Consider the following 22016-nt stretch of genomic DNA (forward strand, 5'->3'; position numbering starts at 1 on the left):
GTATTAGAAAGAAGAACTGCATAGTTTTACAGAGAAAACAGAGCCAGAGAGGAAGAGACACATGATGCACTGTGAACATCCCGACTCTTCAACATGACTCGGAGTGTCAGCTCCAGAAGCCAGGGGACAGGCCTCCACCCAGCCTCCATCCCAGGTGTGACAAAGGCACTGGTGGGCACCAGCTCCCCACTGAGCCCTCAGATGGAACCCATGAGGCAAAACTTCTACTTCCCTTTTAACTATTTGACAGATCCATCTAAAACATAGCAACACTTTTAGGCATTTCGAAAGAGTATAAGCATTGGGTAATATATCCACACTTTAAAAAAGGGATACAAAGTTCTCTTGCCTGGTAAATACAAATCAAGAAGCCTTTACTGTCCTGGCTGTGCAGGCTGGAATAAGAGCCTGGCTCCCCAGGGTAGGTGCGCAGAGTAGTGTTGATGCTGAGTCCACCATTGTCAGGGGTCTTCTCCGAGGTTGACAAACTGTCAACTGATCACACTGAAGGCAGAGCATTGTCCCTGACCCAAGGATGATGTTCAGGTCCTCAAGCAGGGATCAACAGGCATCTGGGCCTGAGCCACAATGTGCTGGACAATCCACATGGCTGTTGCCCCTTCCTTCTGGTGAGGCCTGAGCTGCTATCACAGACTGTGAATGTAGCACCAAGGGCCCTGCCCTTCAGATGGTCTTCAGGACTGTGCAGGCTAGTTGGGAGCACCTTGCCTCAGTCCCATGCAGCACTGGGAAAGAACAGAGCAGGCTCCCAGAGAGAGCCCTCCTGGCCCCTGTGCCTCCTGTCTATGGGGATGCCTGGCCTCAGACAGCTGAACCGTCTCTCACCAGCCACCTCTGAGGCAAAAAATGATGCACACCCAGATCTCTAGAGAAATGATCAAAAGCAGGTTTCTTCTCACAGAAGTACTTCCTGGACATGGTGGTTCACTGAATCTTGGGCAAAAATATATCATTTCTTTGGCTATCAGTGCTGCATCTCACATCCTTGAGCCCCGTTCTTGCAAAATCTTGTCCTTTTTTCTGGGCTCACTGGTTGTGCCATATGGGGTGTTGGGCAGCTCCTTGGAAACCACACAGAGGAACTTGGCCTGGTCTTCGTTCCCATAGTTGTAAGAGGAGCCCATGCTGACCAGCTGCTCAAATTTCCAGTCATCAGGCATGGTGGACACCATCTGTGTGAGCCCCTCCTCCTGACACTGAACACAGGGTATACATGCTTCACAGGCACCTGTGATGTTTTGCTGTCTCATTCTCTGATTTTGTCCTTTACAAGTTTTATGAGTGAGGTGATGTTGTAAAATTCTACTTCTTCCCACACTCCTTCCTCAGCGAGGTCTTTGTTAAGGACCAGCTTCCCATGTCTCAAGGAGTTCAACACAGCTCCATGGTCCCTGGGATCCTCTCAATTAAATAGGTACCCCTTTCACCCCAGGGCCAGAGTCCACGGAGAAAAAGTAGGTCTGCAGCCAAGTCAGGGGTCTTGGGGACCTCCTCCTCCAACACTGGAGGTGGGAGGCGAGGGCAAAGGACACCCCTGGCACAGCGACGGGGGTACCTGAGGCAGCAGTGGGAGCCAGGGTGCAGTGCACGGGGCCAGGGCCTCTGATGGGCCTGGGAGGCCCTCACCTTGTCCGAGTCCAGGTCCGCATTGGCCTGCCACAAGCGGTATAGGAAGGACTTCAGTCCCAGAACAGTGTCTGCTCAGGGGTGGGGAAGTAAATGACACTGACATTGAGCCCATTGAGCCGGAAACCCTGGGACACGCTGCCAGGGCGCTGAGCCAGAGCGCCCACTGAGCCCTGCTCTGCAGCCGCAGGATAGGCCACTTCCCAGTCTGGCCCCATGGCCTCCTAGGGCCGCTGGCAGAAGCTCTGAGATTCTCCACCAGGATCTCAGCAAGCCCTGCCACAGCACTGATTTGTGTTTTTTGAAAAGGTAACTGGCTCTGGATGTAGTGTGAAGAACTTCCTAGAGGGGACCCCTTAGAAGATTGTCACTGGGTGATAGACAATAGTGGCCTAGACTCATCTACTCAGTTGGGGAAGACATGTTATGCTTTAGATTCCTTGTACGCAGCCAAGTAGAGACTTTGAGAAGGTGATCAAAATAGAAATCTAGAGCTTTGCTGGATTGTTAGAGAAGGAGATAAAATTTTGGAAGTTATCAATGTATAGATGTATTAAAAACCTGGGATTGATTATGATCTGGAAGTGAATGTAAATAGAAAAGAGACCCCTAGGACTCAATGAAGTGTTCTTAGTATTCTGTGAATAATCTCAAAGATCCCTCTTTCCATCACCAATAACAGTCATTGGTGATCATTGTCTAGATTCATTAATTCATTAGTGTTTAAAATGGTGGTAATCTAATTCTATCATTCTTTCTTCAATTTATTAACTAGAATCTTCTATAAGGAGAAAACTCCTGTGGGTGCCATGGTGCTTACCTTTAATTCCAGGAACATGGGAGGCTGAGGCAGGAGGCATGAAAGTTCAAGGCTAGTGTCAGCAATCTAGCAAGACCTTCAGAAACTTAGTGAGATCCTGTCTCAGAATAAAAAGGGTTTGGGATGTGGCTTAGCAGTAAAGTGCCCCTGAGTTCAAAGTCCAGTTGAGAGAGAGAGAACTCAAAAGACTAATCCAGTAAAAACTTGCTTTTGATTAGGGAATGATCCAACCAGGCTGTTGCTGATGTCTTGAGGATCCTCGACTCTCTCCATAAGCACTAACCTACTTCTCCTTTGCAGTTCTACACTCCTCTGGGTCTTTAAATCTTATCTATGAAATTGGTGAATGGAAAAAAAGAATGGAGGATTACATGTGGCAGAACTCTGCAGGCTAAACCCAGAAGCTACTTTTTGCTGCCTGTATTCCCTTGGCTAGAACAGTCATCTGGCTGCAGCTAAGTGCAAGTGAGATCAGGAAATGGAGTTCAGTTGTATGAGGAAAATGGAAATACTTTGACAAATAGTTACAATTTATGATTATAACCTGTGATAGAAGCTGTAAAGTAAAATAATATGTTCAGATGAGAATAATGGGGTGGGGGAAGGGAGGGATATCAGGAAAGTCCTTTGTTATGAGATAAACATAAAAACCCTTGTGTCTTTTTTTGTTTTGTTTTTATAACTCAAATCCAAATCCCAAAGCTTTTATTGCATATTATGTATCTCATTTCTGTCTTTTACTGAAGCAAAAGAAACATGATTTCCTAGGATATCCATCTCTCTTTTTTTTATTGGTTGTTCAAAACATTACACAGTTCATGATATATCATCTTTCATACATTTGACTCAAGTGGGTTATGAACTCCAATTTTTACCTCAAATACAAATTGCAGAATCACATTGGTTACACACTCACATTTTTACTAATGGCATATTAGTGACTGTTGTATTCTGCTACCTTTCCTATCCCCTACAATCCCCCCTCCCCTCCACTCCCATCTTCCCTCTCTACCTCATCTGCTGTTGTTCTATTCTCTCCCTTGTTTCCCCCCACTTTCCCCTCACAACCTCTTATATGTAATTTTGTGTAACATTGAGGGTCTCCTACCATTTCCATATGATTTCCCTTCTCTCTCCCTTTCTCTCCCCCCACTTGTCTCTGTTTAATGTTAATCTTTTCCTCATGCTCTTCCTCCTTGTTCTGTTCTTAGTTGCTCTCTTCATATCAAAGAAGACATTTGGCATTTGTTTTTTAAGGATTGGCTAGCTTCACTTAGCATAATCTGCTCTAATGCCATCCATTTCCCTGCAAATTCCATGATTTTGTCATATTTTAGTGCTGCATAATACTCCATTGTGTATAAATGCCACATTTTTTATCCATTCATCTATTGAAGGGCATCTAGGTTGGTTCCACAGTCTAGCTATTGTGAATTGTGGCGCTATGATCATTGATGTGGCAGTATCCCTATAGTATGCTCTTTTAAGATCCTCAGGGAATAGTCCGAGAAGGGCAATAGCTGGGTCAAATTCGTGGATCCATTCCTAGATTTCCCAGGAATCTCCATACTGCTTTCCAAATTGGCCGCACCAATTTGCAGTCCCACCAGCAATGTACAAGTGTACCCTTTTCCCCATATCCTCGCCAACAATTATTGTTGTTTGACTTCATAATGGCTGCCAATCTTACTGGAGTGAGATGGTATCTTAGGGTGGTTTTGATTTGCATTTCTCTGACTGCTAGAGATAGTGAGCATTTTTTCATGTACTTGTTGATTGATTGTATGTCCACCTCTGAGAAGTGTCTGTTCAGGTCCTTGGCCCATTTGTTGATTGGGTTATTTGTTTTCTTATTGTTTAATTTTTTGAGTTCGTTGTATATTCTGGATATTAGGGCTCTATCTGAAGTGTGAGGGGTAAAAATTTGTTCCCAGGATGTAGGCTCTCTATTTACCTCTCTTATTGTTTCTCTTGCTGAGAAAAAAAACTTTTTAGTTTAAGTAAGTCCCATTTGTTTTTTCTTGTTATTAACTCTTGGGCTATGGGCGTCCTATTAAGGAATTTGGAGCCCAACCCCACAGTATGTAGATCGTAGCCAACTTTTTCTTCTATCAGACGCAGTGTCTCTGGTTTGATATCTAGCTCCTTGATCCATTTTGAGTTAACTTTTGTGCATGGCGAGAGAAAGGGATTCAGTTTCATTTTGTTGCATATGGATTTCCAATTTTCCCAGCATCATTTGTTGAAGATGCTATCCTTCCTCCATTGCATGCTTTTAGCCCCTTTGTCAAATATACGAAAGTTATAATTTTGTGGATTAGTCTCTGTGTCCTCTATTCTGTACCATTGGTCCACCTGCCTGTTTTGGTACCAGTACCATGCTGCTTTTGTTACTATTGCTCTGTAGTACAGTTTAAAATCTGGTATCGCTATACCTCCAGATTCACACTTTCTGCTTAGAATTGCTTTTGCTATTCTGGGTCTTTTGTTTTTCCATATGAATTTCATGATTGCTTTATCTATTTCTATAAGAAATGTCGTTGGAGCTTCTGCCTGTCGCCCCAAGATGGCGGACACAATGAACCGGCGCCACGCCGGTTGGCCCTGAGGCGACTCTGAGGAGGAACGGTCGCCTAGGCCCCACGGTCCAGGCAGAAGAGTATCGCCAGTGCGAGAGGGGAAGGAGGCGGACTTACTGCTCGCAGCCCTTCCGCTCGCCGCCAGTGCGGCGCCCGCCCCGCCAGGGTTGGCCCTCCGCAGCCCGCCCGCTCGCCCGCCATCCAGCCCCACCCCGGCCCTGCGCCGCTCCCGCCTCCAGCAGCCGCCGCCATGAAGCTGACCGACAGCGTGCTGCGGAGCTTCCGCGTCGCCAAGGTGTTCCGCGAGAACTCAGACAAGATTAACTGCTTTGACTTCAGCCCCAATGGCGAGACGGTCATCTCGAGCAGTGACGACGACTCCATCGTGCTCTATGACTGCCAGGAGGGCAAACCAAAGAGAACCTTATACAGTAAGAAATATGGTGTGGACCTCATCAGATACACGCATGCAGCAAACACAGTCGTTTACAGCTCTAACAAAATAGACGATACTATCCGTTACCTATCCTTACATGACAACAAATACATCAGATACTTTCCTGGACATAGCAAAAGGGTGGTGGCCTTGTCCATGTCACCTGTGGATGACACTTTCATTTCTGGGTCTCTTGATAAGACTATTCGACTCTGGGATCTCCGGTCTCCTAACTGCCAGGGCCTCATGCATCTTCAGGGCAAGCCAGTTTGTTCTTTTGATCCAGAAGGGTTAATTTTTGCTGCAGGTGTCAACTCTGAAATGGTCAAACTTTATGACCTTCGTTCTTTTGATAAGGGACCATTTGCAACATTTAAGATGCAGTACGATCGGACTTGTGAGTGGACAGGACTCAAGTTCAGCAATGATGGCAAGCTTATACTCATCTCCACCAACGGCAGCTTCATACGTCTCATTGATGCATTCAAGGGAGTGGTGATGCACACATTTGGGGGTTATGCCAACAGCAAAGCTGTCACACTAGAGGCTTCATTTACTCCAGACTCTCAGTTTATTATGATTGGTTCAGAGGATGGCAAGATCCATGTTTGGAATGGAGAGAGCGGTATAAAAGTAGCTGTACTGGATGGTAAACACACAGGCCCCATTACCTGTTTGCAGTTTAACCCCAAGTTCATGACTTTTGCCAGTGCGTGTTCCAACATGGCCTTCTGGTTGCCAACCATTGATGACTGACCCTGATGCTACTCAGCTATTTCTGTATAATGGGGGTGGCCAGCAGGAAAAACTCAGAGTGGACTGAGATAAGTGGGATTGGATCATTTGACTGGGCTGGACAACATCCTTTCACATGGCCTTCCCATGGATGTGCTGTACATCTGCTCAAAAGAAAAAATTACTTTGTTGAGCTTCTTCATAAGAACTCTTGGTGCCACCGACTCAGTTGGGACTTAGCCTTTCCAGCCATCAATGCACCAGGTTCCTCCAGAGTGACCAGACTTGTGATTAGGTTATAGTGGGGCTCTCAAAAGCACCTTCAGTTTTGAATGTATTTGCTGCTGAGGAGCCAATGAAGTCTTCAATTCTGCACATCCCTTCTCCCATCTCCATAAATGCATGGGAAGCCACAGTTCTGGTTTTAAGATGCTTGGGCAGCTCAGTGCCCCTTGCCCTCACCCTGCATGTCTTGTTACTGGGTCTCCCTGTGTAATTGTGGCATTATTCCACAGCCATCATATTTGTTAGGTGCCAAACATTTACAGAAATAAGTCTTCATATACCTTGGGGTCAAAGATAGGGACAAATACAGAAGGACCTTGCTTGTCAGGAAGTTGTGCAGTTGTCCTGTAAGGGTGGGTGGTCTGGATAGGCCCCAGGCACTGGTGTTGGGTAGGAAAAGGCTCAAGAACCTAAAAGGGAGGGAAGGGGTAGCATTGTGTTCCTCGGGCTAGAAGGTTTAGCAGCAGCCTGGTGCAGTCCCATCATCAAGATAAACCTACAGTCCTGGGTGCCTACCAAGCTTGGTTTGTACAAAAGCAAGGTAGGAGTCTATTTTTGTACCTGAGATGCATTGCTCTTTTCCTGTGGGCCAGTATTGTGGAATGAGTCTGAGTTGTTTACACTGATGCCTTCCTTCCCTGGACACCACAATTGTGTACATAGTCTCCAGGTGACACCCCCCTTTTACCCAGCTCCCACTGAAGAGTTGGTTCTAGGCCTGTGTTATATGTTATATTTAGCCTTTTATATATGACCTTTGATTTCGGTTTGTATTTTAGCACAGTATGTGCATCTTCATTTAAATATATTTGTGCATTCATATATGCATATATATGTATGTAGGCATATATATGTATGTGTGTGTGTGTATATATATATATATATATATATATATACATATACATATATATATATATATATATAAAATCACCTGTAGCTTCTCAGTTCAGCCGAAGAAGGTGGAGTCCTGCAACCCAGGAGAAAGACTGCATCCTTCCTAATAGTGTTTGCCACAAGTGTTAGTCTTCCCTGTTACCTTTTTTCCTTTGGGAAACTAAATAAAAGCAAAGCTTCTTGTGTTTGCTGTTTCCATGGCAGCTAAGTGAGGGTCTTGGGATGACTTCCTATGTTCCTCAAGCCACACTTTGGGGTCCTCTCTGCAGTATTAGTCTCTTTTTTGCCTGGTGGTGCTCTGTCTGCATCTGTATATATGTCATAGTCATTTGCATGGCTTCTGTGCCTGGCTTGCAGCATTTAGGGACAGGATGCTGAAACCAGAGCACTTTGTTTGTCTAAGGCTTCTTACCAATTACAGGTTACTCCCACTTAGTATGGCTACTTTCTTGCTCTTTTTCTTGAGAGGAAGAGGTTTTAGCTAGGCCCAAGTTGGGATGCTCTGTATCTAGCCCATGGCCTTTTTTTCCCCTGCATGGCCTTCTTAAGAGCAGACCAAGTGGCATGTTACTTCCTTAAGTACCCAGTGAAACATTTTATTGCAGACAACACTCCATGCAGATCCAGAAACTGAGGCCCAATAAAGTTATGACTTGCCCAAAGGTACATAGCTGCTAGGGTAAATCAAGCCATCACTGCTTCTGTTTAGCAGCAGATATAGGCTGTGAATCACTAGCACTTTCTCTTTTTTTGTTGTTTGTTGTTTAAGCAATTACTCTTGACTTTTTAATCAAAGTGAAAGGGCAAATAGGCATACACCTTTCCCAAGAGTAGACTGGAATCTGCAACTGCTACCATGCCACCCACTGTGTAGCTCTTCCTTCCCAGAATGGAGGGATTCTGAGAAACCAAATAATTTGAGCTGTTACTGCCCTCCCCTGGCTTTTCAGGGTAGAAAGTTCACATTAGGAACGGTAGAAAGTTCACATTAGGAACGGTCAGAGATGGTGCTTGAAACTGAGTTAACAAGAAAGGCTGTATAATTTCTATATATGTAACTAACAGAGAAGGAACTCTCCAGTAGTAGGAATATGATGTGTATTTGAGTTCTCAGATGTCCAAAGCTGAGGCATCATGTCCTTTGAAAACATGTCACTTCACAGCCTCTACTTTATGCCCTGTGGCGCAGAGTTGGGGAGGAATAGAAAAGATTAAGCTGGAAGTGTGGCTAGGATAAAAGGGAAAGAAAGACTGAGAGCTGGCCCTGAGTAATGTATTGCTGGGAGCTGGAGTTAGGGCCAAAGCCACTGCTTTGTATGTGACAGCAACACTGAACTGCTCAACCACCAGCCAGTGGGGATATTTTTTAAAAGTTATTCCCTATTTCAATCTTAATTAGTGCTCATTAAGGATAATTGGGGGAATTTTAAAGAATCAATTGGCCACCCAAATGGTACCACTGTTAATCTTTTGGTGTTAAATGTTCCTCTACACATTTCTGTGCATAGGTTTTTGGTGTGTTTACATAGTTGTTATTCTACTGTATATACAATTTTATGTCCCTTTTGTACTTAACATATAAACTTTTTTTCCATGTTAAAAAAAAAAAAAAAAAAGAAATGTCGTTGGGATTTTGATTGGCATCGCATTAAACCTGTAGAGAACTTTGGGTAATATCACCATTTTGATGATGTTAGTTCTGCCTATCCATGAACAGGGTACATTTTTCTATCTTCTAAGATCTTCTTCTATCTCTCTCTTTAGGGTCCTGTAATTTTCATTGTATAAAACTTTCACCTCTTTTGTTAGGTTGATTCCCAAGTATCTTATTTTCTTTGAGGATATTGTGAATGGAGTGGTTTTCCTCATTTCCATTTCAGAGGTTTTGTTGCTGATATACAGGAATGCCTTCGATTTATGTGTGTTGATTTTATATCCTGCCACTTTGCTGAATTCATTTATTAACTCTAGCTGTTTCTTTGTAGACCCTTTTGGGTCTGTTAAATATATTATCATGTCATCTGCAAATAGCGATAATTTAAGTTCTTCTTTTCCTATTTTTATGCCTTTAATTTCTTTTGTCTGTCTAATTACTCTGGCTAGTATTTCAAGAACTAAATTGAATAGAAGTGGTGATAGAGGGCATCCCTGTCTTGTTCCAGATTTTAGAGGGAATGCCTTCAGGTTTTCTCCATTTAGGATGATGCTAGCCTGAGGTTTAGCATATATAGCTTTTACAATGTTGAGGTAAGTTCTTGTTATCCCTAGTTTTTCTAGTGTTTTGAACATAAAGGGATGCTGTACTTTATCGAATGCTTTTTCTGCATCTATCGAGATGATCATATGGTTCTTATCTTTAAGTCTATTGATGTGGTGAATAGCATTTATTGATTTCTGTATATTGAACCAGCCTTGCATCCCAGGGATGAATCCTACTTGATCATGGTGCACAATTTTTTTATATGCTTTTGTATTCGATTCGCCAGGATTTTATTGAGAATTTTTGCATCCAAGTTCATTAGAGATATTGGTCTGTAGTTTTCTTTCTTTGAAGTGTCTTTGTCTGGTTTCGAGATCAGGTGATGTTGGCCTCATAGAATGAATTTGGAAGATCTCCTTCTTTTTCTATTTCTTGAAATAGCTTGAAAAGTATTGGTATTAATTCTTCCTTGAAGGTTTTGTAAAACTCCGCTGTATACCCATCTGGTCCAGGGCTTTTCTTGGTTGGTAGTCTTTTGATGGCTTCTTCAATTTCTTCCTTTGTTATTGGTCTGTTTAAATTGTGTGTGTCTTCCTGACTCAATCTGGGCAGATCGTATGACTTAAGAAATTTATCGATATCTTCACTATCTTCTATTTTATTGGAATATAGGGTTTCAAAATACTTTCTAATTATCTTCTGTATTTCTGTAGTGTCTGTTGTGATATAGCCTTTTTCATCCCATATGTTAGTAATTTGAGTTCTCTCTCTTCTTCTATTCGTTAGCATGGCTAAGGGCCTGTCAATTATTTTTTCAAAGAACCAACTTTTAGTTTTATCAATTTTTTCAATGTTTTTTTTTTTGTTTGTTTGTTTCATTTTCGTTGATTTCTGCTCTGATTTTAATTATTTCTTGTCTTCTACTACATTTGCTGTTGTTTTGCTCTTCCTTTTCTAGGTTTTTGAGGTGTAGTGTGAGTTTATTTATTTGTTGTTTTTTTCTTTTTTTGAGGAAAGAACTCCAGGAAATGAATTTCTCTCTTAAAACTGCTTTCATTGTGTCCCATAGATTCCGGTATGTTGTGTCTGTATTGTCATTTGTCTCTAAGAATTTTTTTTATCTCCTCCTTTATGTCTTCTGTAACCCATTGATCATTCAGTAACATATTGTTCATTTTCCATGTGATGTAGGATTTTTCCTTCCTTCTTTTATCATTGATTTCCAGTTTCATTCCATTATGATCAGATATGGTGCATGGTATTATCTCCACACCTTTATATTTACTAAGAGTTGCCCTATGGCATAATATATGGTCTATCTTTGAGTAGGATCCATGTGCTGCTGAGAAGAACGTGTATCCACTTGATGATGGTTGATATATTCTATATATGTCGGTTAAGTCTAGGTTATTGATTATGCTATTGAGTTCTATAGTTTCTTTATTCAGCTTTTGTCTATAGGATCTGTCTAATGGCAAGAGCGGTGTGTTGAAGTCTCCCATTATTATTGTGTTGTAGTCTATTTGAGTCTTGAACTTGAGGAGAGATTGTTTTATGAACGTTGCAGCACCATTGTTTGGTGCATACAAATTGATAATTGTTATGTCTTGTTGGTGGATGGTTCCTTTTAACAGTATATAGTGTCCTTCTTTATCCCTTTTGATTAACTTAGGTTTGAAGTTGATTTTATTCGATATGAGCATGGCCACTCCTGCTTGCTTCCGAGGGCCATGTGAGTGGTATGATTTTTCCCAACCTTTTACCTTCAGCTTGTGTATATCTTTTCCTATCATATGAGTCTCCTGAAGGCAGCATATTGTTGGGTTTGTTTTTTTGATCCAGGTTACTAGCCTATGTCTCTTGATTGGTGAATTTAGGCCATTAACATTTAAGGTTACAATTGAAATATGGTTTGTACTTCCAGTCATGTTTATTTATTTTAGTTTGGCTAGTTTTTACTTTTTGGTTATTTTCCTCCCCCTTTACTGAGATACCTCCTGCTGTTAGTTTTGGGCACTATTTTTCAATTCTTCTTCTTGTAGTATTTTGCTCAAAATGCTTTGCAGTGCTGGTTTTCTGGCTGCAAATTCCTTTAGCTTGTGTTTATCGTGAAAGATTTTAATTTTATTGTCAAATCTGAAGCTTAATTTTGCTGGATACAGTATTCTTGGTTGGAATCCATTATTTTTCAGCATTTGAAATACATTGTTCCAGGATCTTCTCGCTTTCAAAGTCTGTGATGAAAAATCAGTCATTAACCTAATTGGTTTACCCCTGAATGTAATCTGCCTCCTTTCTCTCGTAGCTTTTAATATTCTCTCCTTGTTCTGTATGTTGGCTATCTTCATAATTATATGTCTTGGAGTTGGTCTATTACGGTTTTGAATGTTTGTGGTCCTGTAGGCTTCCAGGATTTGGCAATCCATTCCATCTTTCATCTCTGGGAAGTTTTCTAGAATTATTTCATTTAATAGGTTGTCCATTCCTTTGGTTTGAATCTCTATGCCTTCTTCTATCCCGATGAGTCTCAAATTTGTTTTTTTTTATAGCATCCCATATCTCTTGAATAGATTGCTCGTGAGATTTAAGCATCTTTTCTGTGTTGTCTATATTCTTTTCAAGTTGATAAACTTTGTCTTCATTATCTGATGTTCTGACTTCTACTTGATCTAGTCTATTTGTAATATTCTCGTTTGAGTTTTTAATTTGGTTTATCGTTTCCTGCATTTGTAGGATTACTGCTTGATTTTTTTTTAAGATCTCTATCTCCTGGTAAAGCTCGTTCTTTGCCATTTGAATTTGTTTGTTTAATTCGTTTTCAAAATATGCTTTCATTGTTTGGACTTGCTGTCTCATGTCTTCTCTAATATTCCTTTCCATCTGAGTTAGGTATGCCTTGAGTCTTTCCCTATCCATGTTTCTGATGCTTCTAGGTCCTCCTGTAGATTTAAGTTGTTCTGCATTGTTTGTAATCCTTTTTTCCCTTGTTTTTTCATGTTGTTCATGTTACTTTCCGGTCTATTTGATTGCTGTGCTTCTGCTCTCTCCTATAGATTTGTTTTGGTTTTGTATATCTCTGTTGTCTCTCCTTTGTGTTGGTAGACTATGCCTGCTAAAGTGGATTCTGCTGGGAAGGAATTCAGACGGCCGAGCTCCAGTGATGTCACCTCTCTGCTATGGTGGCCCCAGGCTCCTTGCCGGTGTGTCCGAAGGGGGGGGGGTGGGACTGGACTGTCTCTGGTTGGTTTCAGCTCCCAGTTGGCTACTTCACGAAGGCCTGGCTATAGACCTCTTCCTAGAGTCTCTGTGCCGTACCTGCTGGGCCGCAACTCAGGGTCTAGCCACGCGGGCGGTCTTCAGCCACCCAGTCTCGGGGGCCATGGGCGTTCGCCTGCCCGCGACCAGTCTCTAGCCACCCAGTCGCGTGAGCAGCGGGCGGGCTGTCGCAGGCAGGCGGGGGTCTCCAGCCACCCAGTCTCACGGGCAGCGGGCGGGCTGTTGCCGGCGGGTGGGCGATCTCTAGCCGCCCATTCGCACAGTCGGTCGCCGGCCAAAACCCTTGGTCTTAATGCATACCTGGGATCATGCTTAAGAGGCCTAAAAACTGAGAAATCAAGAATCAGTGGGAGAGCTGAATGAGGTGGCTCAGGCCTATAATCCTAGCAGTGGGAGAAGCTGAGGCAGGAGGATCACAATTTCAAGGCCAGCCTCAGCATCTTAGTGAGACCCTGTCTCAAAATAAAAAAAAATAAATAAATAAAAATAAAAAGAATTGAGGGTGTAGCTCAGTGTTAGAGTGCCCCTGGTTTTAATTTCCAGTACTTGGAGGGGGGGGGGACTTTTAAAAATGTACTCTAAAAAGAAGTTCCCTTTCTAACCCATTGCCCCACTATTTTGGAGAATTGGGGGAGCAGTAGGTAATTATGTGATAATAGGGGTTTTCTTTCAAGAAGCAAGAATGACCTTAAGGGACAATCAATCCTTGAGTAATATCATTGTCAGAAAAAATGAATGATATTAATAATTCTAAAATGAGTGTCATATTTCCTAACTTCTCCCAATTTTTATTTTACTTATACTATATCTTTTGGTGCTGGGGACTAAACCTAGGGCCTTGTACATGCTAATTATGCACTCTAACAACATGTTACTCTACAAACACCCACTTCCAAAATGTAATTGTTACATGTCTTATAAACTTAATAAACTACATAATAAATTTACCTGTGTGGACTGTAATATAGCCTTCAGGCCTTTGTTCTCAAAAGTTCACACATAAATGCACAGATAAAGTTTTTGGGCCCTGTTATCTTAAACACCTCAAATGGCTTTTCAACCACCCACCCCACCCCTTATCTCCCCTTTTCCTGGTGCTGGGAATTAAACACAGAGCCTCGTACATGCTAGGTAAGTCTCTACCACTGAGCTATATCCTCTTCGGCACTTTTCATTTTCTCTTTGAGACAGGGTCCCACTAAGTTGCTGAGGTTGGTCTCCAACTTGCTATCCTCCTGCCTCAGCCTCTCTAGTCACTGGGATTACAGGCATGTGGCACCACAGGTCAGTTTGGTTTGGCACTTACCTATGTTGTAGTCAATTGATATTCATAACCAGGGCAACATACTCATTCCCATGCTAAAGATCTGCTGAGGAGATAACAGGAATCTTTTGTTATTTTTTTCCCTTCCTGCCTGGGATAAAATCAGGGGTAGAGAACCAGAATTTCTCTTTTGCTTGCAGTCTGGACAAAACTGTGCTTATTATCCCTCCTGGCCTGCTAGGGTTTGGAAGAGCATTTGCATCAGATGCCAAGGCTGACCCATGAATAAGCAGCAGAGGCCACTTTTAGTCTTAGCCCTTGAATTTTATAGAAACTATAGAAGTGACTCAAAGAACTCTTTGTAGACCTGCCTATCACTTCCTCATCAGAATTTCCTCCCTGTTCTCTTTCTGGACCTTGCTTCACAAGGAGAGGCTGGGCCCTCCAGGGCTCTGTGAGCATGGGGAGAAACTGGCTGTTCCCCAAGACCTTGAAGTCCAGCCACACCATTCACCAGGGCTGGGTCCTCATCTTGATTTAATGACTACAGTGTTCCTGGTGTAGAAAACACTCTTTTAGGTAAGACCAATAAAGGTCCTGCTGCCTAGTGACAGATGTTTGGCTTGGCATGTTACACTTGCATTTGGCAATCTCATAAAGAGGCCAAGCCAACCACATGATCCAGAGGGAGAAAAATAAAATCAAATGCTAAAATACTGGAACAGTTCCCCAGCAGCTGACAGGTGGATAAAAGAAGAGGCCCTGATGTTCATATAGTGACTATGTTGTTAATAGAGGAACATTTTGAAATCCTTGCGGGTTGATATCAAGAAGTTAAAATGCTTAAGACCAAATGTTTCATGTTATCTTATTTTATTAGTGAGTAGCTGGTAATACTTTGAAAATTTCCAAATCTAGCATCATCTCAGTTGTGATGGTAATTTGGGGTTCTAGTGTACATTTTTGTGTGTGCTAGACTGAACCAAGAACTGTTTATTCTTTTTCTGTTTTAAAATTGATTTTCTTTAATTTCCATCAAAGTAAAAATAAAATACTATTGGAGAGTTTTTATAGAAAAAACAAGTGTTTTGCCTTTTTTTCTAGTCCCACTTGCCACAGGCAAATATTCTCCATTTTTCGCAGGTTAAAAAGACTAAAACCTTTAATACTGATTTTTATCCCTGTATTCCTTTCAAGTGATCCCTGAAAAGTAACATCTGCAAGTAATCTGGTGCATATCCTTCAAGAATTCATTTCTCAGTTCATCACAAACATATATATGGTCATGCATTGCCTATGGTTGTGCTATGTCCTGAAAAACGTATTTTTAGGTAATTTGTCATTGTATGAACACCCCAGTATGTACTTATACAAACTGTAACAATTACCATGTCAATAACCACTAGATATCATCTTATAGGACAACCATTGTGTTTGTGGACTGCTGTGTTATTCAGCACATGACTGTACATATGTAGAAACAGCAGCAGTTTTTTTAATCACCAGTACTGCAAAAAATAATTATTTTTTCTTTTAGTATTCTTGTAATGACCTCCAGACATTCAATTATATGATTTTGCTGATATTTCTTTTATTTCTCAACTTAAAAGTTACTGTCTTCTGAGTACAGTGGTTCATACCTGTAATCCCATCTATTCAGGAGGTTGAGGCAGGAGGATTGCATGTTTGGGACCAGACTGGGCAATGTAGGGAGACTGTGTTTCAAAATAAAAATAAATAAGGGCTAGGGGTATAGCTCAGTGGTAAAGTACTTGCCTAGCATGCAGGAGACCCCGGGCTCTATCCCTAGGAACACAAAACAAAACCATGAAAGATACTATCTATTCACTTTCCATTTTCCATGTGAATATCTTTGGAAGAAATTTCCAGATAGGGGAAACAGCAAGAGCCTCAAAGCAGGAGTGTGAGAAGGTGGAGGGCCACAAAGATGAATTTAGGGATTTTTTTAAACTCTAGGTTCAATGGGAAATCACTGCAGGTTTTGAGCAGAGAAGTGACATGGTCTGACCTGTGTTTAGAAGGCTGTGTATGCCTTCCATGTTGAGAGGTGCAAGAAGACATTGTTGGAGGCAGGGGACTGACCATGCAGCTCGTAAGTAACCCAGAAAGATGAGGTTCCTTCTGAACAGGCAGTGTTCTTTGAGTTAGTGAAGTAGCCCATTCTGGATATGCTTTTTTTTAAGGTACATTTTTGTATATTTAATTGGTATTTTACAATTTTAATGTATTTTTTTTTTGCTAATCACTCATTTAAAAACAAAACATGCATGTAATTGACTGAAACACATGTAAATAAAAAGCAGGTTTGAAAATACTTAGTGTTCAAGTGTGTGCCTTCAACTCAGAGTAGTTGCCAGGGTAGCAAGACTTAGAATACAAAGAGAAAGGTTCTGCTCAAGCAGAGGAGGTAGGTGCTGATGCCTCTGGCCACATCTGTAACAGGCAGTAGTGTGAGAATGCTAGGCTTCAAATGGAGATTACAGTGGAAGTCCAGGCTTTACCAACTACCCTGGCTTCAATTATACAGGCACATGTTGACAGTCTCCCAACTGTGAACTCAGGGTGGCCTGAAGTAGCAGGACTGGGCTTCTTCCCCATTCAGCCCACATGACCCCAAGGACTCACCCCCAAACCAACCCTCTTGCTATATATCCCAGACCTGAAAGTATTTGTCTTGAAGAGAAAAAGTCTTGGTCCAAAGTCCTCTAAGCCAGTGCTACTCCTTACTCCTCATTAGGACATCTGCAGCTTAGCTTCAGTACCATGGCTTCAGGAAAACTTGTTCTGAGGTCATCTATGACCTTGTAGTCGAATCTGGACAGCCTCATCCATTCTCCACCAGGTGGCTGAAGACCTGCCCTCAGTCTGAGCCACAGGCCCCTATGAATAGCTTGTTTTGCCTCTTATTCCTTCACTGCCCATTTCATTACTATTATTTTTTCTCATGCTGTTGGAATTCACAAAATCCCCTTGCTTTTCCTATCTGCTTGCACATTATCCAGCTCCTTATCTCTGACCTAAACTCAGCTGTCTGTTTGATAGTCCAAAATCAAGCATAGGTGCCCTTACTGCCCTCATCTCCCTACACCCAGCGACCTCCTACCCCTTACCAACCTCCTTCCTCCTATCAGTTTAGGCCATATATTTTTCTCTGCACCATAGCCACAGCCCACATACTGCTTCTACTGGGGGTAGGATAAGGTGAGACACTCTGGAAAGCAGACTAGGACAACCACTGAGAGCAGACAGGGTGTTGGCCATGGTGACCACCCTGAGTGCACCTTATGGGCTGGAGGTCGTGAGATGGCAGGAAGCTTGGATGAGGATGTGCACATCTGCAGGGACAGCTTGGAAGTTCACAGCTGGAGATTAAATGGCATCTAGGGCTTGAGTTCAAGGGCCAGGTCTGGGTGGGGTGCTGCTGTGAGGAGATCCAGGATGGTGGAGATGGCTTGAGGAGATCCAGGATGGTGTCTGAGGACTGACACCATCTGTCATCAGAGAACAAGCTGGCAAAGACAGAAATAGTCCACAAGGCAGAGAAGCAAGAGGAGCCTGCAAAGAGCTGACACAGGTATGATCCTGAAACACTCATTAGATTTGTAACTTGAGGTTCACTAGTGGCCTGTCAAGAACACTCTCATGGAATGACAGGGTGGGCTGAACACAAGGTAGAAAGTGAGGAAAAACAGCTTCTCAAGAGAGGAGCAGTGGGTTGAAGGAAGGCCAGCGAGACACTCACAGCTCATTCTCTGGGTCCAGACAGATCTGGGCTTGATTCCAGTTCTGACCATTTTCATCTGTGTGACCTTAGGTATATTTGCTCTCCTGGGCTTCAATTTCCTTCTATGCTACACTGTAGGAATAGCCAGGGCTGTGGAGACTGCCCATGTGGAGCACTGTCATAACCTCATGTGCTCCATGACATGGAAGTTCATGGGAATAATCTGCCCAAAGGAGCAGGAAAGCCAAGGGCACAGGAGCTGAGAAATCCCCACCTCCAGTCCCAGTACAAGTGGATAGATGGTGGTGGTGTTTTTGGTAGCAAGGAGAAAGTGCAGCCAACAAGCAGACAACTGAGAGTGGAAGGCCTAGAGATGAGCGGCTGCAATAAGGGTGAACTGCCATCCCAGCAGCATCCCTCTTACTCTGCTGCAGGAGGCTCCAGCCCAGCTGGACCCATCCTCTAGATGTGTCAAGGCACAAGCATAAAGGCACGTGTCCCTCAGGGAAAAAGCTATGGGACGCCCTGCTTGTGGCCGGCCCTCTGCTGCCATCACACAGCCTACACCCAATCTTTCACCCTACTCACACCTTCCTTCCACCCCAGAAAGAAACTGAGCTACGTGTAGAGATCACAGAACAGGGAGGATCTTGAGACCTTCCTTCTGGTTACAAGGCTGCTTTATACCAGGCCTTTCCTTGCCTTCAACTGTGATTCCCACATCACTTGGTACATTAGATATAAAAGCTGCACTGTCTCCAAGGGGAAGGCTTCTTAAATTATTCTGCACAGCAGAAATAAAAGGTCCAGCCCTTAGCAAGACACTCAAGTAGTCTGAAACCCACAAGCACCAGAGGCACCCAGAGTTCATCAGCAGACACCTCAATTCCTCCTTTGCTATGAAGACTGAAAGGATACTTTCTACATGGCCCCTTGAAGAGCCATCAATTCTAGAGGCTCTTTGGTGTCACACTGCCAGCCTCTGCCTTTTCCACTAGCTCACCCACTTTGGTCAGGTCATTATGCCCCTTACCCTGGGGAGTTCTGCCAGCACTTTTCTCCTTCCATAAGCTCTTCCCATGATTTAGAGAAGTAACACAAGAGCTGCCCTTCTAAAAGTTGCTTTTTCAGTTTCAGAAACAGAATTAACCCACCCAATTAAGTTTGCAGAAGCTTAAAATAAACCATTTTTCAATATATACACACAAAGGCTAAATGCAAACCAGAGTAATGCACAGGTGATCTCTAAGGCCCTACTGAGAAAATAGTGATTAGATTATCACACATAGCAGCCTGTCCTGCACACAGCAAGTCAAAAAAGGATGAACCAACCTAGATGCCTTTCAATAGACGAATGGATAAAAAAAAAATGTGGCATTTATACACAATGGAGTACTACTCTGCATTAAAAAATGATAAAATCATAGAATTTGCAGGGAAATGGATGGTATTAGAGCAGATTATGCTAAGTGAAGCTAGCCAATCCCTAAAAAAACAAATGCCAAATGTCTTCTTTGATACAAGGAGAGTAACTAAGAACACAGTAGGGACGAAGAGCAGGAGAAGAAGATTAACATTAAACAGGGATGAGAGGTGGGAGGGAAAGGGAGAGAGAAGGGAAATTGCATGGAAATGGAAGGAGACCCTCAGGGTTATACAAAAGTACATACAAGAGGAAGTGAGGGGAAAGGGAAAATAATACAAGGGGGAGAAATGAATGACAGTAGAGGGGGTAGATAGAGAAGAGGGGAGGGGATGGGAGGGGAGGGGGATAGTAGAGGATAGGAAAGGCAGCAGAACACAACAGACACTAGTATGGCAATATGTAAATCAATGGATGTGTAACTGATGTGATTCTGCAATCTGTATATGGGGTAAAAATGGGAGTTCATAACCCACTTGAATCAAAGTGTGAAATATGATATATCAAGAAATTTGTAATGTTTTGAACAACCAACAATAAAAAATTAAAAAAAAAAAAAAAGGATGCACAACCACAGCCAGCTCAACACCGGACAGCTCTTCCAAGCCATCTGCAGTGAATTATGCTGAGATTTCCCAAAACACCACAGGTGTAACAGTGCTACCCTGAAGGGCAACTTAAACACAGCAATCCTTACACTGCCTGAACATGGTCCACTTGTTTTTTAATGCTTCTTTCCTTACTGGTTGCTAGTTTAGAATGAATTTTTTAAGGATTTATCTTGATGACTTAGAAAAATACACGATGATTCTCTCTTTGATCCCGGTAATACACGATCATAAAACTGAGTAAGGCTTTTAACAAAAAAAAAAAAAAAGTCCATAGATTCCATTGTAGAAATTTCCAGGACGCCCTCCCAGGTAACAATCAGGGAATCTTCAACAGCTCCAGGAGTGCTCCAACAGCTCCAAAATAACCCTCATGTTCTGAAAAAAGTGCTTTCAACTGCCCCTTGGACCAATAATCTAAAGCATATGCCAAAAGCCGCATGGCGATCTTATTAATTCTCAAGAAATTTCCAACAAATACCACCTGGTTAATGTTCTCGAAGCTACAGCCCAGCCTGGCAATCCAAACCTCTCATAATCTCCTCCATAATGTCTCGAACTAGTTTATCCACTTTGGTGCTACCTCCACGAGATGCCATTTCAAGAGCTTCTTCAAAAGTGGTAGAGCCGGTAAGAAGACAGCAGAGACCAAAAAAAAAGTTTCCTCCTCCAAGACTTGTGCCTTTGACCCTCTTGTAATTATCTTTGGACTACACTGCTAAAATGCTAACCCCTGAGCCAATGTTCACCAGAAGCAGAGGATGTGGGTTTTTCAACTCAAATGGTAACTTCTGACATTTTTCAGAATCAGCAGGATTTTCAAAGTAATAGCACTGTGACCGTCCATTGAAACCAACTGAGTCAATACATAAAATTCCTTGGATTAAGCAGTCTAGTTCATGCAGTTTGCAAAGCTGAAGATCACCTATCTTTGCATCCACACAGAGTCAGGGCCTTCAGCTCCAGGTGCACGTCCCTAATGCCCCTCGACCCATAAGCCACATTGGAGTTCAAGTACTTCCGAATGCTTTGAAGACTCTCCACTTCTTCCTCTTCTTCTTCAGCAGTGATGTCTTTGGGTTCAAAATAAACCAGCTTGACCAGGGTTCCACCAATATCCAAGCCAAACCATGGAAAAAGCGGCTGCTTTTTCCGGAGGCTTTCAACCGGCGGGCGGGAGACCTAGGCAGGGCCGCTGCAGGAGTTGGGCTCATCCCACCGCACACCATCCGCCAAGGCCCGGACAGCAGGCGCTGAAGCGCTGCTTGCTGGGCGCCACAGTGGCTCCCACCGCCGTCCTCGGAGCCACAAGGGCGCTGGCTCCCCAGCCCATGAGGATGAGGTGGCGGCAGCCCTGCGATGGTGCTCCAGGGGCGCATCAAGCTGGCCCGCTCCCATCCGCAGCAGCCAGGGCTGCTGCTGGAGCCAGCCCCCAGCGCCAGAATCCTCCTGCCTCCTCCGCAGCAGTCCAGCTGGAGCCTCTGGATATGCTTTGATGAGGCAATTGGACCTTTTCTCCTTTCTTCTGTCTTCCACATGCTTGTACCTGAACCCCCACATTCTGTCAGCTGTATTTTTATTTTTGCATTTCAAGGTCAATGCCAAATTCATTCTTTACTGAGACCCATCTTTCACATGTTGCTTATAGGTTGATCCTCAAAATTGAAAATTAGTGCTTTCCCTAATTTATATTATTGTGTCTTTTTAACTATCATTTACTGCATAGTCAAATAATGTGCAACAATTACATTTTTTTATAGGCTTAAGGTCATGATCTCTAGAATCCTTGGAGAAGAATGTTCTAGTGTCCAAATGAAATAAATTATCTTTTATCATTTCAGAAAAAGCTTAAGATAATGCTGTATTTTAATGGGCTTTGTATTTGGTTCATGACTTATTTTACACAATTTTTGTTGTTTGTGTTTCCTGGAATTTCCATTTGTCTTTCTTTTATTTTTACTGAGAGAAAATTTCTTTACTATATCATGGATATCACCCATTTCCATAGTTATTCTATCTTCAGTGTAGACCACATTTCATTTTTGTTCTTGAAGACATTGTATTTGGGGGCCAACTGGCTTCCTATTCTGATTTAGACTGTTTA

At 42.7% G+C, this 22016-nt stretch overlaps 1 protein-coding gene and 2 pseudogenes across 1 annotated transcript; 1 reads left to right on the plus strand and 2 right to left on the minus strand.

Moving 5' to 3' along the window:
* Positions 1-998: 998 nt before the first annotated feature.
* On the minus strand, positions 999-5298 carry LOC114082456 (BTB/POZ domain-containing protein KCTD5-like; annotated as a pseudogene).
* On the plus strand, positions 5066-7332 carry LOC139707267 (WD repeat-containing protein 82). The gene has a single exon (XM_071618088.1). It carries the CDS (start codon positions 5297-5299, stop codon positions 6236-6238), a length of 942 nt encoding a protein of 313 aa, XP_071474189.1. The 5' UTR covers positions 5066-5296; the 3' UTR covers positions 6239-7332.
* Positions 7333-20213: 12881 nt separating this feature from the next.
* On the minus strand, positions 20214-21325 carry LOC114083517 (pantothenate kinase 2, mitochondrial pseudogene; annotated as a pseudogene).
* Positions 21326-22016: the final 691 nt, after the last annotated feature.

The sequence above is a fragment of the Marmota flaviventris genome, chromosome 10 (genome assembly GCF_047511675.1).
Source record: "Marmota flaviventris isolate mMarFla1 chromosome 10, mMarFla1.hap1, whole genome shotgun sequence".
NCBI lineage: Eukaryota > Metazoa > Chordata > Mammalia > Rodentia > Sciuridae > Marmota > Marmota flaviventris.

Bases quoted from the DNA above. Each gene is read 5' to 3' on its own strand.
- LOC139707267 (XM_071618088.1), top strand. From the start codon at position 5,297: ATGAAGCTGACCGACAGCGTGCTGCGGAGCTTCCGCGTCGCCAAGGTG.